The sequence below is a fragment of the Protomyctophum bolini genome (genome assembly GCF_963924005.1).
Source record: "Protomyctophum bolini genome assembly, chromosome: 6".
Lineage (NCBI taxonomy): Eukaryota > Metazoa > Chordata > Actinopteri > Myctophiformes > Myctophidae > Protomyctophum > Protomyctophum bolini.
The window spans coordinates 49,772,584-49,795,083 of NC_137867.1; the positions used below are offsets into that span (position 1 = coordinate 49,772,584).

General features: G+C 40.8%; 1 protein-coding gene across 1 annotated transcript in view; it reads left to right on the forward strand.

Annotated features, from left to right (window-relative positions):
* LOC308317087 (synaptic vesicle glycoprotein 2C-like) overlaps window positions 1-22,500 on the forward strand; it is a gene marked incomplete at both ends in the record, with an annotated part of 40,132 nt that overhangs the window by 305 nt on the left and 17,327 nt on the right. Inside the window, 5 exons of the mRNA XM_080765878.1 lie at window positions 1,978-2,069; window positions 2,883-3,144; window positions 7,540-7,720; window positions 18,295-18,446; window positions 20,772-20,905. Coding sequence (XP_080622004.1) covers window positions 1,978-2,069; window positions 2,883-3,144; window positions 7,540-7,720; window positions 18,295-18,446; window positions 20,772-20,905 — 821 coding nt within the window. The remainder of the gene's footprint in view (window positions 1-1,977; window positions 2,070-2,882; window positions 3,145-7,539; window positions 7,721-18,294; window positions 18,447-20,771; window positions 20,906-22,500) is intronic.

The window sequence follows — 22,500 nt, forward strand, 5'->3', positions numbered from 1 at the left end:
AGAGGAGGAGCCTCCACCGACAACACGGGTAACATTATACCAGGAAGAGGAGGAGCCTCCACCGACAACACAGGTAACATTATACCAGGAAGAGGAAGAGGAGGAGCCTCCACTGACAACACAGGTAACATTATACCAGGAAGAGGAAGAGGAGGAGCCTCCATTACAACACAGGTAACATTATACCAGGAAGAGGAAGAGGAGGAGCCTCCATTACAACACAGGTAACATTATACCAGGAAGAGGAAGAGGAGGAGCCTCCACCGACAACACAGGTAACATTATACCAGGAAGAGGAGGAGCCTCCACCGACAACACAGGTAACATTATACCAGGAAGAGGAGGGGCCTCCATTACAACACAGGTAACATTATACCAGGAAGAGGAGGAGCCTCCATTACAACACAGGTAACATTATACCAGGAAGAGGAAGAGGAGGAGCCTCCATTACAACACAGGTAACATTATACCAGGAAGAGGAGGAGCCTCCATTACAACACAGGTAACATTATACCAGGAAGAGGAGGAGCCTCCATTACAACACAGGTAACATTATACCAGGAAGAGGAAGAGGAGGAGCCTCCACCGACAACACAGGTAACATTATACCACTATGAGGAAGAGGAGGAGCCTCCACTATGAGGAAGAGGAGGAGCCTCCAGTGAGTGATCGCTGTCCTTTGGGGGATTTTCTGCCATCCACATTTCATATTTAATTTGTGTATTTTTACCACAACGCTGGCGCCATGTAAACGCTTCTGACGAGAGGTAAGGAGTGTGTGAGTGTTCCAATGCTGCGGTAGTGTGTATAGCAACAGTGTGTGTGTGTGTGTGTGTGTGGGGGGGGGGGGGGTGTGTATACTGGCCCCTGGAGCTGGGGTTTATGCTAACAGCTAGCGGTAGAGATAGTTAATATATCTAGCTTCAATTGACAATGAATGGTAGACTGTATCTTTGTATATTATATTTGTATATGTTTCTATATATTGTGTTTCCAGAGGGTATATATTCATATATATTGTGTTTCCAGAGGGCCATAGACTGTATCTTTGTATATATTGTGTTTCCAGAGGGTATATATTCCTATATATTGTGTTTCCAGAGGGTATATATTCCTATATATTGTGTTTCCAGAGGGCCATAGACTGTATCTTTGTATATATTCCTATATATTGTGTTTCCAGACGGTATATATTCCTATATATTGTGTTTCCAGAGGGTATATATTCCTATATATTGTGTTTCCAGAGGGCCATAGACTGTATCTTTGTATATATTCCTATATATTGTGTTTCCAGACGGTATATATTCCTATATATTGTGTTTCCAGAGGGTATATATTCCTATATATTGTGTTTCCAGACGGTATATATTCCTATATATTGTGTTTCCAGAGGGCCATAGACTGTATCTTTGTATATATTCCTATATATTGTGTTTCCAGACGGTATATATTCCTATATATTGTGTTTCCAGAGGGTATATATTCCTATATATTGTGTTTCCAGAGGGTATATATTCCTATATATTGTGTTTCCAGAGGGCCATAGACTGTATCTTTGTATATATTCCTATATATTGTGTTTCCAGACGGTATATATTCCTATATATTGTGTTTCCAGAGGGTATATATTCCTATATATTGTGTTTCCAGACGGTATATATTCCTATATATTGTGTTTCCAGACGGTATATATTCCTATATATTGTGTTTCCAGAGGGTATATATTCCTATATATTGTGTTTCCAGAGGGTATATATTCCTATATATTGTGTTTCCAGACGGTATATATTCCTATATATTGTGTTTCCAGAGGGTATATATTCCTATATATTGTGTTTCCAGAGGGCCATAGACTGTATCTTTGTATATATTCCTATATATTGTGTTTCCAGAGGGTATATATTCCTATATATTGTGTTTCCAGAGGGCCATAGACTGTATCTTTGTATATATTCCTATATATTGTGTTTCCAGAGGGCCATGACGACGAGGATGAGATCTACGAGGGGGAGTACCAGGGGGTCCCGGCCGCGCAGTGCGCTGAAGGAACGCCAGCCGAGGGCCAGGTCAGAGGTCAACATCACTGTTTCTATTCCTAACTGTATACATGTATAGTCGCCACAAGGAAGCACGGCAGGTGCACGTTACAGGTACAGACAGTAAACAAAACCGAGACAGCAGACAGAAGTACTGCTATAAGCTATACAACATATTAGTGGCACAGAAACGATACACTATTGTATCGATAGTATCGATAGTATGCAACAGATCAATAGCATCGGTATGCAACAGCCCTCTACGATCCTATAACCTGACCCCGCCAGATGGTGGCACTATTGTATTGAGTCAGGTTGGTACAATGCGATAGAGCACCGAAGTCTGACGTCACTTTCAGTAGAGGGCGTCAGTCCCCAGGTTCATGTATTTGTTTAGTTGCATTGAAATCCCCATTGAGGCGATTTTAGATCGCCTCATATAACAACTGTGTTTGAAAAATAAACATGTCACCCCGGCCGCTTCACTCATATGGATATGAAGAATCAACTGACTGAGAGAAAACGCTAATGTTACCGCTGCTGAATTAGTTAGATTTTCGCTAGAAGCAGACTGTATCATATATGAGTGACTGACTGTTGCAAACGATACAGAGACACCTCCCTGACAATAACGCTGAGACAGCTTGTTTGTTTTTGGACCACAACGCTTATAGTAGACGATATTAAGATCACCCCATGTTATTCTCCATAGAGAAATTACTTCCGCGAACCAGGGGAATCGAAGGGATGAGCGAGTTACGTCAGGACTTCGGTGCTCTATTACAGTGTCTGTCTGTCTGTCTGTCTGTCTCCCCCCCTCCCCCGCTCCCTCCCTCCCTCCAGGTGGCGCTGGGCCGTCCCGTCTCAGACAGCGCGAAGGGTCTCGGGGAGCTGGAGAAGGAGCGCGAGGGCGACGAGGAGGAGCTGGCCCAGCAGTATGAGCTCATCATGCAGGAGGTCGGCCACGGGCGTTTCCAGTGGCAGCTCTTCTTCGTGCTCGGCCTGGCGCTGATGTCGGACGGCGTGGAGGTGTTCGTGGTGGGCTTCGTGCTGCCGAGCGCCGAGACCGACATGTGTGTCCCCGACGCTGGGGCCGGGTGGCTGGGTGAGGCTGCTATATGCGCTGTTGATTTTATAGGCCTTGTCCACGCGTATCCGGGTAAACGGATAAACGTAGGTTTTTATATGCGGGGGGGGGGTCGCCCACCCACACGCAAACGCGTTTTTGGTCCATATAAACGCATCTTTTGGAAAACTCCTGCCACAGTGTATTTTCTTTTTAAACTCCGCCTGTGTGTTCCCGTGTGGACAATGTAAACGGAGTTTTGCATGGGTCTTGCCATTGGTCATATCGACAGAGAGATTTAAAAAAACGTGTCGTCTGGACAGAGAGATTTAAAAAAACGAAAACAAAAACGCTACGTTTATGTAGGTGTGGATGAAGCCTTAGTCTTATAGTGTGTGGGCTCCATTTCCGTCACCGCTAAACCCCTTATACCTAAACTTCTTCTCCCTTTTTTTTTTTACTATTTTGAAAAACATTTTTGAATCGTTCAACTAGCCAATCTACATTGACATGTAGATTGACGGCACCCGGAGGAAACCCTGAAATGCTTAAACATGTAGCTATAGGTGTAATGTTAGAGACCACAGAAGACATGTAAATATGATATAAATGCTTAAACATGTAGCTATAGGTGTAATGTTAGAGACCACAGAAGACATGTAAATATGATATAAATGCTTAAACATGTAGCTATAGGTGTAATGTTAGAGACCACAGAAGACATGTAAATATGATATAAATGCTTAAACATGTAGCTATAGGTGTAATGTTAGAGACCACAGAAGACATGTAAATATGATATAAATGCTTAAACATGTAGCTATAGGTGTAATGTTAGAGACCACAGAAGACATGTAAATATGATATAAATGCTTAAACATGTAGCTATAGGTGTAATGTTAGAGACCACAGAAGACATGTAAATATGATATAAATGCTTAAACATGTAGCTATAGGTGTAATGTTAGAGACCACAGAAGACATGTAAATATGATATAAATGCTTAAACATGTAGCTATAGGTGTAATGTTAGAGACCACAGAAGACATGTAAATATGAAATAAATGCTTAAACATGTAGCTAGGTGTAATGTTAGAGACCACAGAAGACATGTAAATATGAAATAAATGCTTAAACATGTAGCTAGGTGTAATGTTAGAGACCACAGAAGACATGTAAATATGAAATAAATGCTTAAACATGTAGCTAGGTGTAATGTTGGAGTCCACAGAAGACATGTAAATATGAAATAAATGCTTAAACATGTAGCTATAGGTGTAATGTTAGAGTCCACAGAAGACATGTAAATATGATATAAATGCTTAAACATGTAGCTAGGTGTAATGTTAGAGACCACAGAAGACATGTAAATATGAAATATATGCTTAAACATGTAGCTAGGTGTAATGTTAGAGACCACAGAAGACATGTAAATATGATATAAATGCTTAAACATGTAGCTAGGTGTAATGTTAGAGACCACAGAAGACATGTAAATATGAAATAAATGCTTAAACATGTAGCTAGGTGTAATGTTAGAGACCACAGAAGACATGTAAATATGAAATAAATGCTTAAACATGTAGCTAGGTGTAATGTTAGAGACCACAGAAGACATGTAAATATGAAATAAATGCTTAAACATGTAGCTATAGGTGTAATGTTAGAGTCCACAGAAGACATGTAAATATGATATAAATGCTTAAACATGTAGCTAGGTGTAATGTTAGAGTCCACAGAAGACATGTAAATATGAAATAAATGCTTAAACATGTAGCTATAGGTGTAATGTTAGAGTCCACAGAAGACATGTAAATATGATATAAATGCTTAAACATGTAGCTAGGTGTAATGTTAGAGACCACAGAAGACATGTAAATATGAAATATATGCTTAAACATGTAGCTAGGTGTAATGTTAGAGACCACAGAAGACATGTAAATATGATATAAATGCTTAAACATGTAGCTAGGTGTAATGTTAGAGACCACAGAAGACATGTAAATATGATATAAATGCTTAAACATACATGTAGCTAGGTGTAATGTTAGAGTCCACAGAAGACATGTACATATGAAATAAATGCTTAAACATGTAGCTAGGTGTAATGTTAGAGACCACAGAAGACATGTAAATATGATATAAATGCTTAAACATGTAGCTATAGGTGTAATGTTAGAGTCCACAGAAGACATGTACATATGAAATAAATGCTTAAACATGTAGCTAGGTGTAATGTTAGAGACCACAGAAGACATGTAAATATGAAATATATGCTTAAACATGTAGCTAGGTGTAATGTTAGAGACCACAGAAGACATGTAAATATGATATAAATGCTTAAACATGTAGCTAGGTGTAATGTTAGAGACCACAGAAGACATGTAAATATGAAATAAATGCTTAAACATGTAGCTATAGGTGTAATGTTAGAGTCCACAGAAGACATGTAAATATGAAATAAATGCTTAAACATGTAGCTAGGTGTAATGTTAGAGACCACAGAAGACATGTAAATATGAAATATATGCTTAAACATGTAGCTAGGTGTAATGTTAGAGACCACAGAAGACATGTAAATATGAAATATATGCTTAAACATGTAGCTAGGTGTAATGTTAGAGTCCACAGAAGACATGTAAATATGAAATAGATGCTTAAACATGTAGCTATAGGTGTAATGTTAGAGACCACAGAAGACATGTAAATATGAAATAAATGCTTAAACATGTAGCTATAGGTGTAATGTTAGAGACCACAGAAGACATGTAAATATGAAATAGATGCTTAAACATGTAGCTATAGGTGTAATGTTAGAGACCACAGAAGACATGTAAATATGAAATAGATGCTTAAACATGTAGCTATAGGTGTAATGTTAGAGACCACAGAAGACATGTAAATATGAAATAAATGCTTAAACATGTAGCTATAGGTGTAATGTTAGAGTCCACAGAAGACATGTAAATATGAAATAAATGCTTAAACATGTAGCTATAGGTGTAATGTTAGAGACCACAGAAGACATGTAAATATGAAATAAATGCTTAAACATGTAGCTATAGGTGTAATGTTAGAGACCACAGAAGACATGTAAATATGAAATAAATGCTTAAACATGTAGCTATAGGTGTAATGTTAGAGACCACAGAAGACATGTAAATATGAAATAAATGCTTAAACATGTAGCTATAGGTGTAATGTTAGAGACCACAGAAGACATGTAAATATGAAATAAATGCTTAAACATGTAGCTATAGGTGTAATGTTAGAGACCACAGAAGACATGTAAATATGAAATAAATGCTTAAACATGTAGCTATAGGTGTAATGTTAGTCCACAGAAGACATGTAAATATGAAATAAATGCTTAAACATGTAGCTAGGTGTAATGTTAGAGACCACAGAAGACATGTACATATGAAATAAATGCTTAAACATGTAGCTATAGGTGTAATGTTAGAGTCCACAGAAGACATGTAAATATGAAATAAATGCTTAAACATGTAGCTAGGTGTAATGTTAGAGTCCACAGAAGACATGTAAATATTAAATAAATGCTTGAACATGTAGCTATAGGTGTAATGTTAGAGTCCACAGAAGACATGTAAATATTAAATAAATGCTTAAACATGTAGCTATAGGTGTAATGTTAGAGTCCACAGAAGACATGTAAATATTAAATAAATGCTTAAACATGTAGCTATAGGTGTAATGTTAGAGTCCACAGAAGACATGTAAATATTAAATAAATGCTTAAACATGTAGCTAGGTGTAATGTTAGAGTCCACAGAAGACATGTGAATATGAAATAAATGCTTAAACATGTAGCTATGTGCGTGGACAGCGCTCGAGGGCTGTTTTCTGCCCCCCTCAATGGCGCCACTCTCCTAGTCTATACCGCTCTGGTGTTTTGTTGGCATGGTTACAGTCATTGTGTTGGGAAGCCATGGGTCGTGTGTTGTCATGGTTACCAGGTATCATGCACTGCATGAGTGGGAGGTGATTTTTTAGCAAGGGAGATCTCTCCCACGTCTGAGAGAAGTGCGTGCGTGCGTGCGTGTGCGTGTGCGTGCGCATCAAGAAAAGTGTAGTTATAAAGTGAACCCTGACATAATAGTTAGGGAGGTAAAATGTGTTCATTATAAAGGTCATGGACATTTGGAAATGTGTCTATTAGCCGTTTTTAGCCCAAGGAGTGTTTTTTTTTCCCGTTCAATGCTAAATTCTTTACTTGCACTGGATTCAGAATCATGAAAAACTCTTAATAGTTTGCATGAATTCCCCGAACTGTAATGGGGTCATTACGGAGCCAGCCTGTCAACAACTGTCACACTCCATCTGAGACGCAAACACCCCCAAATGTCAAGATGGTCTTCTAATCTTCACTGCATCTGTTCTTTCTAACGCTCTCTCTTCATGTTCTCCCTCCAGGCAGCATAGTGTACCTGGGGATGATGATGGGAGCGTTCTTTTGGGGAGGCCTATCGGACAAGCTGGGCAGGAAGTCGGTGCTGCTCATCTCTCTGTCCGTCAACGCGCTGTTCGCCTTCCTGTCGGCCTTCGTCCAGGACTACAGCATGTTCCTGGTCTGTCGCATGGTGTCCGGCTTCGGGTGAGTTCACCTCCCACAGTGACCAGGACTACAGCATGTCCCTCGGTCTGTCGCATGGTGTATGCACTCCGCGGCCATCTTGGCAGTTTGGCAGAGCCATAGAGTAAGACAGAGTTACGCAGACTCACTTCATGGGGCTTCAGTCCAATGAATGCGGCTCTTCTACATAGACTGTCTATTGAGTGGGGACAACCGGACGTTTACAGAATGTATTGGAGTCTATGCGGGCTCGCGCGAATACATGAACCACGTGACCAGGCTGTGTTCTGCCCCCTCTCGATATCGCAACTCTCCTATTAGATGGCTCTGGGTTTGGTAATGGCCCGATTTGGCGCACCTGGGGTGGGTCTTCATAGGGAGAAAGCAAACATTTTGTGGGGAGAGGCTGCACCACCGGAACGGTGTCCACAAAGTAAGTTTTGTTGCTTTTCTGTCTGTTCCTTTGAGTATCTGTCTGTTTGCCACTTAGTTATGGGTTTGTCATTTGTTGCCAGTTTAACCCATTCTGACCGGGAACCCGTTTTGGTGTCGGCATCATGTTATGCTTTAGCTATTGAAAAATAGCAGATCTACAAGCTCATAGCGCGCCACCGAGTGGCGCGCTACGAGCTTGTAGGTCTGCTATTTTTGAAAAATCGAAGAACGACTGACATTTTTAGAATCTGATCTCAGGTCAGAATGGGTTCATCAGACCAGTGTGTGTCCCAGTGGAAACCTCGTATGAATCTGATCTCAGGTCAGAATGGGTTAATATCTTCCCTTTGTTGAATCGGTTGGCCTTTGTTTCTGACCAAAATGACCATAAAGCTGCGCATGTTCTGAGGGGCGTGGCTACCGTTACCGTCTATGAACGGGATCCCCCACCCACTCGAGTCAAAATAAAAACCAACGAAGAAGAAGGGGGAAGTCCCGCCTCGTTGTCTGGGCCAGCCAATGGGCCAGCTGGCCTGAGCTGGGCCAAAACGGATCTAGAAAGATGGCGACTTCCATTGCAAGGACTGACAGGCTTCATTTTATGTTCATGTTAGACCCGCGGAACGCTTTGTCCATATTTTTTTTACAGTCTATGGCACGCACGCACGCACACATCACACACACACACGAGTCTCTGCAGAAATTCAAAGCACAAACAAGCCGGGGGCTTAATTATCCTCCAAATACGTTTGCAATAAACCATCAGGGGAAAAAAGCAATGTTTGGACAGCAGTGCTGCTGAGCACAGCAAATAAAACACTGCTGTATTATTCAGCAGCGCAGCCTTCACTGATCTGGCTTCAGGCTGCGAGAATAGCTGATCTACAAGCTCACAACAGGCGAGAGGAAGAGGACGGTGCCTCTGTGTGTATCAGAGGAGATCTTCATATTAACCATAGACTGTAAAAAAATATGGACAAAGCGTTCCGCGGGTCTAACATGAACGTAAAATGAAGCCTGTCAGTCCTTGCAATGGAAGTCGCCATCTTTCTAGATCCGTTTTGGCCCAGCTGGCCCATTGGCTGGCCCAGACAACGAGGCGGGACTTCCCCCCCTTCTTCTTCATTGGTTTTTATTTTGACTCGAGTGGGTGGGGGATCCCGATCATAGACTGTAACGGTAGCCACGCCCCTCAGAACATGAGGCGACCACGGACGGAATGGATTGCCGTACGCTGTAGTGCGTCGTCCTTGTTAAACTGGTTCTCAACATGAGGCCCATGGGACCCCCACCAGGTCCCTGAGGGGGGCTCCAGGGGGTCCCCACCAGGTCCCTGAGGGGGGCTCCAGGGGGTCCCCACCAGGTCCCTGAGGGGGGCTCCAGGGGTCCCCACCAGGTCCCTGAGGGGGGCTCCAGGGGGTCCCCACCAGGTCCCTGAGGGGGGCTCCAGGGGGTCCCCACCAGGTCCCTGAGGGGGGCTCCAGGGGGTCCCCACCAGGTCCCTGAGGGGGGCTCCAGGGGGTCCCCATCAGGTCCCTAAGGGGGGCTCCAGGGGGTCCCCATCTGAATGAGTGATAATTAGGAATTAAACAGAGAGTGAACACTGTCAGAGACGCATTAAACAGAATAATTAAACAGAATAATTAAACAGAATAATTAAACAGAATAATTAAACAGAATAATTAAACAGAATACCTGGTTTATTGAAGGGTTTAGTCATGAATAAACATCACCTGGTTTAGTGAAGGGTTTAGTCATGAATAAACATCACCTGGTTTAGTGAAGGGTTTAGTCATGAATAAACATCACCTGGTTTAGTGAAGGGTTTAGTCATGAATAAAGATCACCTGGTTTAGTGAAGGGTTTAGTCATGAATAAACATCACCTGGTTTAGTGAAGGGTTTAGTGATGAATAAACATCACCTGGTTTAGTGAAGGGTTTAGTGATGAATAAATTACACCTGGTTTAGTGAAGGGTTAAGTCATGAATAAACATCACCTGGTTTAGTGAAGGGTTTAGTGATGAATAAATTACACCTGCTTTAGTGAAGGGTTTAGTCATGAATAAACATCACCTGGTTTAGTGAAGGGTTTAGTCATGAATAAACATCACCTGGTTTAGTGAAGGGTTTAGTCATGAATAAACATCACCTGGTTTAGTGAAGGGTTTAGTCATGAATAAACATCACCTGGTTTAGTGAAGGGTTTAGTCATGAATAAACATCACCTGGTTTAGTGAAGGGTTTAGTGATGAATAAACATCACCTGGTTTAGTGAAGGGTTTAGTCATGAATAAACATCACCTGGTTTAGTGAAGGGTTTAGTCATGAATAAAGATCACCTGGTTTAGTGAAGGGTTTAGTCATGAATAAACATCACCTGGTTTAGTGAAGGGTTTAGTCATGAATAAAGATCACCTGGTTTAGTGAAGGGTTTAGTGATGAATAAATTACACCTGGTTTAGTGAAGGGTTAAGTCATGAATAAACATCACCTGGTTTAGTGAAGGGTTTAGTGATGAATAAATTACACCTGCTTTAGTGAAGGGTTTAGTCATGAATAAACATCACCTGGTTTAGTGAAGGGTTTAGTCATGAATAAACATCACCTGGTTTAGTGAAGGGTTTAATCATGAATAAACATCACCTGGTTTAGTGAAGGGTTTAGTCATGAATAAACATCACCTGGTTTAGTGAAGGGTTTAGTCATGAATAAACATCACCTGGTTTAGTGAAGGGTTTAGTCATGAATAAACATCACCTGGTTTAGTGAAGGGTTTAGTCATGAATAAACATCACCTGGTTTAGTGAAGGGTTTAGTCATGAATAAACATCACCTGGTTTAGTGAAGGGTTTAGTCATGAATAAACATCACCTGGTTTAGTGAAGGGTTTAGTGATGAATAAATTACACCTGGTTTAGTGAAGGGTTTAGTGATGAATAAACATCACCTGGTTTAGTGAAGGGTTTAGTGATGAATAAATTACACCTGCTTTAGTGAAGGGTTTAGTCATGAATAAACATCACCTGGTTTAGTGAAGGGTTTAGTCATGAATAAACATCACCTGGTTTAGTGAAGGGTTTAATCATGAATAAACATCACCTGGTTTAGTGAAGGGTTTAGTCATGATTAAACATCACCTGGTTTAGTGAAGGGTTTAGTCATGAATAAACATCACCTGGTTTAGTGAAGGGTTTAGTCATGAATAAACATCACCTGGTTTAGTGAAGGGTTTAGTCATGAATAAACATCACCTGGTTTAGTGAAGGGTTTAGTCATGAATAAACATCACCTGGTTTAGTGAAGGGTTTAGTCATGAATAAACATCACCTGGTTTAGTGAAGGGTTTAGTGATGAATAAATTACACCTGGTTTAGTGAAGGGTTTAGTGATGAATAAACATCACCTGGTTTAGTGAAGGGTTTAGTCATGAATAAACATCACCTGGTTTAGTGAAGGGTTTAGTCATGAATAAACATCACCTGGTTTAGTGAAGGGTTTAGTCATGAATAAACATCACCTGGTTTAGTGAAGGGTTTAGTGATGAATAAATTACACCTGGTTTAGTGAAGGGTTTAGTCATGAATAAACATCACCTGGTTTAGTGAAGGGTTTAGTCATGAATAAACATCACCTGGTTTAGTGAAGGGTTTAGTCATGAATAAACATCACCTGGTTTAGTGAAGGGTTTAGTCATGAATAAACATCACCTGGTTTAGTGAAGGGTTTAGTGATGAATAAATTACACCTGGTTTAGTGAAGGGTTTAGTCATGAATAAATTACACCTGGTTTAGTGAAGGGTTAAGTCATGAATAAACATCACCTGGTTTAGTGAAGGGTTTAGTCATGAATAAACATCACCTGGTTTAGTGAAGGGTTTAGTCATGAATAAACATCACCTGGTTTAGTGAAGGGTTTAGTCATGAATAAACATCACCTGGTTTAGTGAAGGGTTTAGTCATGAATAAACATCACCTTGTTTAGTGAAGGGTTTAGTGATGAATAAATTACACCTGGTTTAGTGAAGGGTTTAGTCATGAATAAACATCACCTGGTTTAGTGAAGGGTTTAGTCATGAATAAACATCACCTGGTTTAGTGAAGGGTTTAGTCATGATTAAACATCACCTGGTTTAGTGAAGGGTTTAGTCATGAATAATCATCACCTGGTTTAGTGAAGGGTTTAGTGATGAATAAACATCACCTGGTTTAGTGAAGGGTTTAGTCATGAATAAAGATCACCTGGTTTAGTGAAGGGTTTAGTCATGAATAAACATCACCTGGTTTAGTGAAGGGTTTAGTCATGAATAAACATCACCTGGTTTAGTGAAGGGTTTAGTCATGAATAAACATCACCTGGTTTAGTGAAGGGTTTAGTGATGAATAAATTACACCTGGTTTAGTGAAGGGTTTAGTGATGAATAAACATCACCTGGTTTAGTGAAGGGTTTAGTCATGAATAAACATCACCTGGTTTAGTGAAGGGTTTAGTCATGAATAAACATCACCTGGTTTAGTGAAGGGTTTAGTCATGAATAAACATCACCTGGTTTAGTGAAGGGTTTAGTCATGAATAAACATCACCTGGTTTAGTGAAGGGTTTAGGCATGAATAAATTACACCTGGTTTAGTGAAGGGTTAAGTCATGAATAAACATCACCTGGTTTAGTGAAGGGTTTAGTCATGAATAAACATCACCTGGTTTAGTGAAGGGTTTAGTCATGAATAAACATCACCTGGTTTAGTGAAGGGTTTAGTCATGAATAAACATCACCTGGTTTAGTGAAGGGTTTAGTGATGAATAAATTACACCTGGTTTAGTGAAGGGTTTAGTGATGAATAAACATCACCTGGTTTAGTGAAGGGTTTAGTCATGAATAAACATCACCTGGTTTAGTGAAGGGTTTAGTCATGAATAAACATCACCTGGTTTAGTGAAGGGTTTAGTCATGAATAAACATCACCTGGTTTAGTGAAGGGTTTAGTCATGAATAAACATCACCTGGTTTAGTGAAGGGTTTAGTCATGAATGAACATCACCTGGTTTAGTGAAGGGTTTAGGCATGAATAAATTACACCTGATTTAGTGAAGGGTTTAGTCATGAATAAACATCACCTGGTTTAGTGAAGGGTTTAGTCATGAATAAACATCACCTGGTTTAGTGAAGGGTTTAGTCATGAATAAACATCACCTGGTTTAGTGAAGGGTTTAGTCATGAATAAACATCACCTGGTTTAGTGAAGGGTTTAGTCATGAATAAACATCACCTGGTTTAGTGAAGGGTTTAGTCATGAATAAAGTACACCTGGTTTAGTGAAGGGTTTAGTGATGAATAAACATCACCTGGTTTAGTGAAGGGTTTAGTCATGAATAAACATCACCTGGTTTAGTGAAGGGTTTAGTCATGAATAAACATCACCTGGTTTAGTGAAGGGTTTAGTCATGAATAAACATCACCTGGTTTAGTGAAGGGTTTAGTGATGAATAAATTACACCTGGTTTAGTGAAGGGTTTAGTCATGAATAAACATCACCTGGTTTAGTGAAGGGTTTAGTCATGAATAAACATCACCTGGTTTAGTGAAGGGTTTAGTGATGAATAAATTACACCTGGTTTAGTGAAGGGTTTAGTGATGAATAAACATCACCTGGTTTAGTGAAGGGTTTAGTCATGAATAAACATCACCTGGTTTAGTGAAGGGTTTAGTCATGAATAAACATCACCTGGTTTAGTGAAGGGTTTAGTCATGAATAAACATCACCTGGTTTAGTGAAGGGTTTAGTGATGAATAAATTACACCTGGTTTAGTGAAGGGTTTAGTCATGAATAAACATCACCTGGTTTAGTGAAGGGTTTAGTCATGAATAAACATCACCTGGTTTAGTGAAGGGTTTAGTCATGAATAAACATCACCTGGTTTAGTGAAGGGTTTAGTCATGAATACACATCACCTGGTTTAGTGAAGGGTTTAGTGATGAATAAATTACACCTGGTTTAGTGAAGGGTTTAGTCATGAATAAATTACACCTGGTTTAGTGAAGGGTTAAGTCATGAATAAACATCACCTGGTTTAGTGAAGGGTTTAGTCATGAATAAACATCACCTGGTTTAGTGAAGGGTTTAGTCATGAATAAACATCACCTGGTTTAGTGAAGGGTTTAGTCATGAATAAACATCACCTTGTTTAGTGAAGGGTTTAGTGATGAATAAATTACACCTGGTTTAGTGAAGGGTTTAGTCATGAATAAACATCACCTGGTTTAGTGAAGGGTTTAGTCATGAATAAACATCACCTGGTTTAGTGAAGGGTTTAGTCATGATTAAACATCACCTGGTTTAGTGAAGGGTTTAGTCATGAATAATCATCACCTGGTTTAGTGAAGGGTTTAGTGATGAATAAACATCACCTGGTTTAGTGAAGGGTTTAGTCATGAATAAAGATCACCTGGTTTAGTGAAGGGTTTAGTCATGAATAAACATCACCTGGTTTAGTGAAGGGTTTAGTCATGAATAAACATCACCTGGTTTAGTGAAGGGTTTAGTCATGAATAAACATCACCTGGTTTAGTGATGAATAAATTACACCTGGTTTAGTGAAGGGTTTAGTCATGAATAAACATCACCTGGTTTAGTGAAGGGTTTAGTCATGAATAATCATCACCTGGTTTAGTGAAGGGTTTAGTCATGAATAAACATCACCTGGTTTAGTGAAGGGTTTAGTCATGAATAAACATCACCTGGTTTAGTGAAGGGTTTAGTCATGAATAAACATCACCTGGTTTAGTGAAGTGTTTAGTGATGAATAAATTACACCTGGTTTAGTGAAGGGTTTAGTCATGAATAAATTACACCTGGTTTAGTGAAGGGTTAAGTCATGAATAAACATCACCTGGTTTAGTGAAGGGGTTAGTCATGAATAAACATCACCTGGTTTAGTGAAGGGTTTAGTCATGAATAAACATCACCTGGTTTAGTGAAGGGTTTAGTGATGAATAAATTACACCTGGTTTAGTGAAGGGTTTAGTCATGAATAAACATCACCTGGTTTAGTGAAGGGTTTAGTCATGAATAAACATCACCTGGTTTAGTGAAGGGTTTAGTCATGAATAAACATCACCTGGTTTAGTGAAGGGTTTAGTCATGAATAAACATCACCTGGTTTAGTGAAGGGTTTAGTGATGAATAAATTACACCTGGTTTAGTGAAGGGTTTAGTCATGAATAAATTACACCTGGTTTAGTGAAGGGTTAAGTCATGAATAAACATCACCTGGTTTAGTGAAGGGTTTAGTCATGAATAAACATCACCTGGTTTAGTGAAGGGTTTAGTCATGAATAAACATCACCTGGTTTAGTGAAGGGTTTAGTCATGAATAAACATCACCTTGTTTAGTGAAGGGTTTAGTGATGAATAAATTACACCTGGTTTAGTGAAGGGTTTAGTCATGAATAAACATCACCTGGTTTAGTGAAGGGTTTAGTCATGAATAAACATCACCTGGTTTAGTGAAGGGTTTAGTCATGATTAAACATCACCTGGTTTAGTGAAGGGTTTAGTCATGAATAATCATCACCTGGTTTAGTGAATGGTTTAGTGATGAATAAACATCACCTGGTTTAGTGAAGGGTTTAGTCATGAATAAAAATCACCTGGTTTAGTGAAGGGTTTAGTCATTAATAAACATCACCTGGTTTAGTGAAGGGTTTAGTCATTAATAAACATCACCTGGTTTAGTGAAGGGTTTAAACAGAATAATTAAACAGAATACCTGGTTTAGTGAAGGGTTTAGTCATGAATAATCATCACCTGGTTTAGTGAAGGGTTTAGTAATGAATAAACATCACCTGGTTTAGTGAAGGGTTTAAACAGAATAATTTAACAGAATACCTGGTTTAGTGAAGGGTTTAGTCATGAATAAACATCACCTGGTTTAGTGAAGGGTTTAGTCATGAATAAACATCACCTGGTTTAGTGAAGGGTTTAAACAGAATAATTAAACTGAATAATTAAACTGAATAATTAAACAGAGAGTGAACACTGTCAGAGACGCATTAAACAGAATAATTAAACAGAATAATTAAACAGAATAATTAAACAGAGAGTGAACACTGTCAGAGACGCATTAAACAGAATAATTAAACAGAGAGTGAACACTGTCAGAGACGCATTAAACAGAATAATTAAACAGAATAATTAAACAGAGAGTGAACACTGTCAGAGACGCATTAAACAGAATAATTAAACAGAGAGTGAACACTGTCAGAGACGCATTAAACAGAATAATTAAACAGAATAATTAAACAGAGAGTGAACACTGTCAGAGACGCATTAAACAGAATAATTAAACAGAATAATTAAACAGAGTGAACACTGTCAGAGACGCATTAAACAGAATAATTAAACAGAATAATTAAACAGAGTGAACACTGTCAGAGACGCATTAAACAGAATAATTAAACAGAATAATTAAACAGAGAGTGAACACTGTCAGAGACGCATTAAACAGAATAATTAAACAGAATAATTAAACAGAGAGTGAACACTGTCAGAGACGCATTAAACAGAATAATTAAACAGAATAATTAAACAGAATAATTAAACAGAATAATTAAACAGAGAGTGAACACTGTCAGAGACGCATTAAACAGAATAATTAAACAGAATAATTAAACAGAGAGTGAACACTGTCAGAGACGCATTAAACAGAATAATTAAACAGAGAGTGAACACTGTCAGAGACGCATTAAACAGAATAATTAAACAGAGAGTGAACACTGTCAGAGACGCATTAAACAGAATAATTAAACAGAGAGTGAACACTGTCAGAGACGCATTAAACAGAATAATTAAACAGAATAATTAAACAGAGAGTGAACACTGTCAGAGACGCATTAAACAGAATAATTAAACAGAATAATTAAACAGAGTGAACACTGTCAGAGACGCATTAAACAGAATAATTAAACAGAATAATTAAACAGAGAGTGAACACTGTCAGAGACGCATTAAACAGAATAATTAAACAGAGAGTGAACACTGTCAGAGACGCATTAAACAGAATAATTAAACAGAGAGTGAACACTGTCAGAGACGCATTAAACAGAATAATTAAACAGAGTGAACACTGTCAGAGACGCATTAAACAGAATAATTAAACAGAATAATTAAACAGAGTGAACACTGTCAGAGACGCATTAAACAGAATAATTAAACAGAATAATTAAACAGAGAGTGAACACTGTCAGAGACGCATTAAACAGAATAATTAAACAGAATAATTAAACAGAGAGTGAACACTGTCAGAGACGCATTAAACAGAATAATTAAACAGAATAATTAAACAGAATAATTAAACAGAATAATTAAACAGAGAGTGAACACTGTCAGAGACGCATTAAACAGAATAATTAAACAGAATAATTAAACAGAGAGTGAACACTGTCAGAGACGCATTAAACAGAATAATTAAACAGAGAGTGAACACTGTCAGAGACGCATTAAACAGAATAATTAAACAGAGAGTGAACACTGTCAGAGACGCATTAAACAGAATAATTAAACAGAGAGTGAACACTGTCAGAGACGCATTAAACAGAATAATTAAACAGAATAATTAAACAGAGAGTGAACACTGTCAGAGACGCATTAAACAGAATAATTAAACAGAATAATTAAACAGAGTGAACACTGTCAGAGACGCATTAAACAGAATAATTAAACAGAATAATTAAACAGAGAGTGAACACTGTCAGAGACGCATTAAACAGAATAATTAAACAGAGAGTGAACACTGTCAGAGACGCATTAAACAGAATAATTAAACAGAGAGTGAACACTGTCAGAGACGCATTAAACAGAATAATTAAACAGAATAATTAAACAGAGAGTGAACACTGTCAGAGACGCATTAAACAGAATAATTAAACAGAATAATTAAACAGAGTGAACACTGTCAGAGACGCATTAAACAGAATAATTAAACAGAATAATTAAACAGAGTGAACACTGTCAGAGACGCATTAAACAGAATAATTAAACAGAATAATTAAACAGAAAGTGAACACTGTCAGAGACGCATTAAAACGTGTACAGCGTGTATATATTTTAAACTGGAGGTAGACGTGGACCAATCAAACGCAGTGTTGTTGTTGTTGTTGTAGGATCGGGGGGGCGGTGCCCATCGTGTTCTCCTACTTCGTGGAGGTCCTCGCTCGAGAGAAGAGAGGAGAACATCTGAGCTGGCTCTGCATGTTCTGGATGATAGGTGGGATCTACGCCTCAGCCATGGCCTGGGCCATCATCCCCCACTACGGTACGTTAGCATGTTAGCCTAGCATCAGCCATGGCCTGGGCCATCATCCCCCACTACGGTACGTTAGCATGTTAGCCTACCATCAGCCATGGCCTGGGCCATCATCCCTCACTACGGTACGTTAGCATGTTAGCCTAGCATCAGCCATGGCCTGGGCCATCATCCCTCACTACGGTACGTTAGCATGTTAGCCTAGCATCAGCCATGGCCTGGGCCATCATCCCTCACTACGGTACGTTAGCATGTTAGCCTAGCATCAGCCATGGCCTGGGCCATCATCCCTCACTACGGTACGTTAGCATGTTAGCCTAGCATCAGCCATGGCCTGGGCCATCATCCCTCACTACGGTACGTTAGCATGTTAGCCTAGCATCAGCCATGGCCTGGGCCATCATCCCTCACTGTGATGAGTTAAACCTGGTACCGGTGCCGGTCCGCGGGACATATAGCACCGGTACACGACTGTGAATCTAGAACCGTGTGTCACCAGTACATTCGTTAAGTTAAGATACAAGCATTCATTAAGTCAAGATACAAGCATTCTTTAAGTTAAGATACAAGCATTCTTTAAGTTAAGATACAAGCATTCGTCAGCAACGCTCAGTGACTGGTTTATAAACGGCTTCGAGTACGTGCTACTTCCGTGTCAGGAATTAATGCATTTTAATGGGTGGGCCTGTGTCAGGAATGAATGCATTTTAATGGGTGGGCCTGTGTCAGGAATGAATGCATTTTAATGGGTGGGCCTGTGTCAGGAATGAATGCATTTTAATGGGTGGGCCTGTGTCAGGAATGAATGCATTTTAATGGGTGGGCCTGTGTCAGGAATGAATGCATTTTAATGGGTGGGCCTGTGTCAGGAATTAATGCATTTTAATGGGTGGGCCTGTGTCAGGAATTAATGCATTTTAATGGGTGGGCCTGTGTCAGGAATTAATGCATTTTAATGGGTGGGCCTGTGTCAGGAATTAATGCATTTTAATGGGTGGGCCTGTGTCAGGAATTAATGCATTTTAATGGGTGGGCCTGTGTCAGGAATTGTTTAAGGTCAAGGGTAATTAAAAGGGTATTTTGTTTCAGGTTGTTGGCAACCACACTCCCTGCACTCCGATGACGCACGCACGCACGCACGCACGCACGCACGCACGCACGCACGCACGCACGCACGCAGAGTTAGAGATTACTGGGAAGAGATCCAACTGCAGGCAATAATGTCTCTGTTTCACACAGTGCACGTTTCCAACCTGCCACCCATTCTAAACTACAGTTAAACTGTGTGTTTAGACTGTGATTCTAAACTACAGTTAAACTGTGTGTTTAGACTAAGTTAATCATGTGTGTTTAGACTGTGATTCTAAACTACAGTTAAACTGTGTTTTTAGACTGTGATTCTAAACTACAGTTAATCATGTGTGTTTAGACTGTGATTCTAAACTACAGTTAATCATGTGTGTTTAGACTGTGATTCTAAACTACAGTTAATCATGTGTGTTTAGACTGTGATTCTAAACTACAGTTAAACTGTGTGTTTAGACTGTGATTCTAAACTACAGTTAATCATGTGTGTTTAGACTGTGATTCTAAACTACAGTTAAACTGTGTTTTTAGACTGTGATTCTAAACTACAGTTAAACTGTGTGTTTAGACTGTGATTCTAAACTACAGTTAATCATGTGTGTTTGGACTGTGATTCTAAACTACAGTTAATCATGTGTGTTTAGACTGTGATTCTAAACTACAGTTAATCATGTGTGTTTAGACTGTGATTCTAAACTACAGTTAAACTGTGTGTTTAGACTGTGATTCTAAACTACAGTTAATCATGTGTGTTTAGACTGTGATTCTAAACTACAGAGTCCCAGAGTGCATCATGGCTGCCTTACGGAGATGAGTCAGAGAAATAAGGGACCTTATGATGAAACAAACAAACGGGTGCTGACCATTAGACTGCCCCCATTGGTTTATAGTAGACACATGTTGGACCATTAGACTGCCCCCATTGGTTTATACAGACACATGTTGACCATTAGACTGCCCCCATTGGTTTATACACACGCATTTTGAAGCCCACTCATGTGGCAACTTTAAATCCACGATCTTGGAACGGTCTTGAAAATATAAGTGTGTGTGTGTGTGTGTGTGTGTGTGTGTGTGTGTGTGTGTGTGTGTGTGTGTGTGTGTGTGTGTGTGTGTGTGTGTGTGTGTGTGTGTGTGTGTGTGTGTGTGTGTGTGTGTGTGTGTGTGTGTGTGTGTGTGTGTGTGTGTGTGTGTGTGTGTGTGTGTGTGTGTGTGTGTGTGTGTGTGCGCGCGCGTGCGCGTGTGTAGGGTGGAGTTTCAGCATGGGCTCAGCCTACCAGTTCCACAGCTGGAGGGTGTTCGTGGTGGTGTGTGCGCTGCCGTGCGTGTGTGCTGTGGTGGCCTTGACCTTCATGCCCGAGAGCCCCCGATTCTTCCTCCAGGTAAACCCCTCTCTCTCTGGCCGTGTCCCTGACGTGTTCTTCCTCCAGGTAAACCTATCTCTCTGGCCGTGTCCCTGACGTGTCCCTTCCTCCAGGTAAACCCATCTCTCTGGCGTGTCCCTGACGTGTCCCTTCCTCCAGGTAAACCCATCTCTCTGGCGTGTCCCTGACGTGTTCTTCCTCCAGGTAAACCCATCTCTCTGGCGTGTCCCTGACGTGTCCCTTCTTCCAGGTAAACCCATCTCTCTGGCGTGTCCCTGACGTGTCCCTTCCTCCAGGTAAACCCCTCTCTCTGGCGTGTCCCTGACGTGTCCCTTCCTCCAGGTAAGCCCCTCTCTCTGGCCGTGTCCCTGATGTGTTCTTCCTCCAGGTAAACCCATCTCTCTGGCCGTGTCCCTGATGTGTTCTTCCTCCAGGTAAACCCATCTCTCTGGCGTGTCCCTGACGTGTCCCTTCCTCCAGGTAAACCCCTCTCTCTGGCGTGTCCCTGACGTGTCCCTTCCTCCAGGTAAACCCCTCTCTCTGGCCGTGTCCCTGATGTGTTCTTCCTCCAGGTAAACCCATCTCTCTGGCCGTGTCCCTGATGTGTTCTTCCTCCAGGTAAACCCATCTCTCTGGCGTGTCCCTGACGTGTCCCTTCCTCCAGGTAAACCCCTCTCTCTGGCGTGTCCCTGACGTGTCCTCCAGGTAAACCCCTCTCTCTGGCCGTGTCCCTGATGTGCGGGAGGACGCGCGTTCCTCATTAACGATGGAGTACCTTCCTTAAAAATATATTTTTTATCCTACGATTTTGTAACCCATTTTTCACCCCTGTGTCAATCATCTAATGTGATCCTGTGCTCTACACACCCTCCACCAAACTTGTCCCCATAATTATATGGGGGACAAGGGGAGAGCAACGTACTTGAACTCATGCTTCCGAAGTCATTTCTCCGTGGAGAATAACGTTGGGGCAGGGACGTGGTGGGCCCTTAATTCAGCCTCGGGAAGTGGAGTTGCGGACGGAGGCCCTCTAGGCGGACGGAGGCCCTCTAGGCGGACGGAGGCCCTCTAGGCGGACGGAGGCCCTCTAGGCGGACGGAGGCCCTCTAGGCGCGCGGCCGAACGAAACACCAACGAATCATGGGCGTGCGAGCGCATTTTAGGTCCTACAGTGACCTGACAGCCAGGATGGCTGAGAGCACAACATTATTCTGTCACAAAGCAACATGATCATATAGGCTGTTACCTTGTTCAAAGATAATTGTGTATCTTCGAAATTAAATATATATTCTTTTTAAAAAAAGAAAAGAAAACGGGGGGGCACGGTGGCACAGTTGGTAGTGCTGTCGCCTCACAGCTAGAAGGTCCTGGGTTCGATTCCCGCTCGGGACGCTGTGGGTGCTGGCGGCGTGTTTCCTCCTCCGCGTCATCAGTGCCCATACCCGCAGGCGGGGTTGGCGAAAGGGCCTTTCTGTGTGGAGTTTGCATGTTCTCCCCGTGTCCCCTAGGGTAGGTACCCTCACATGTTCTCCCCGTGTCCCCTAGGGTAGGTACCCTCACATGTTCTCCCCGTGTCCCCTAGGGTAGGTACCCTCACATGTTCTCCCCGTGTC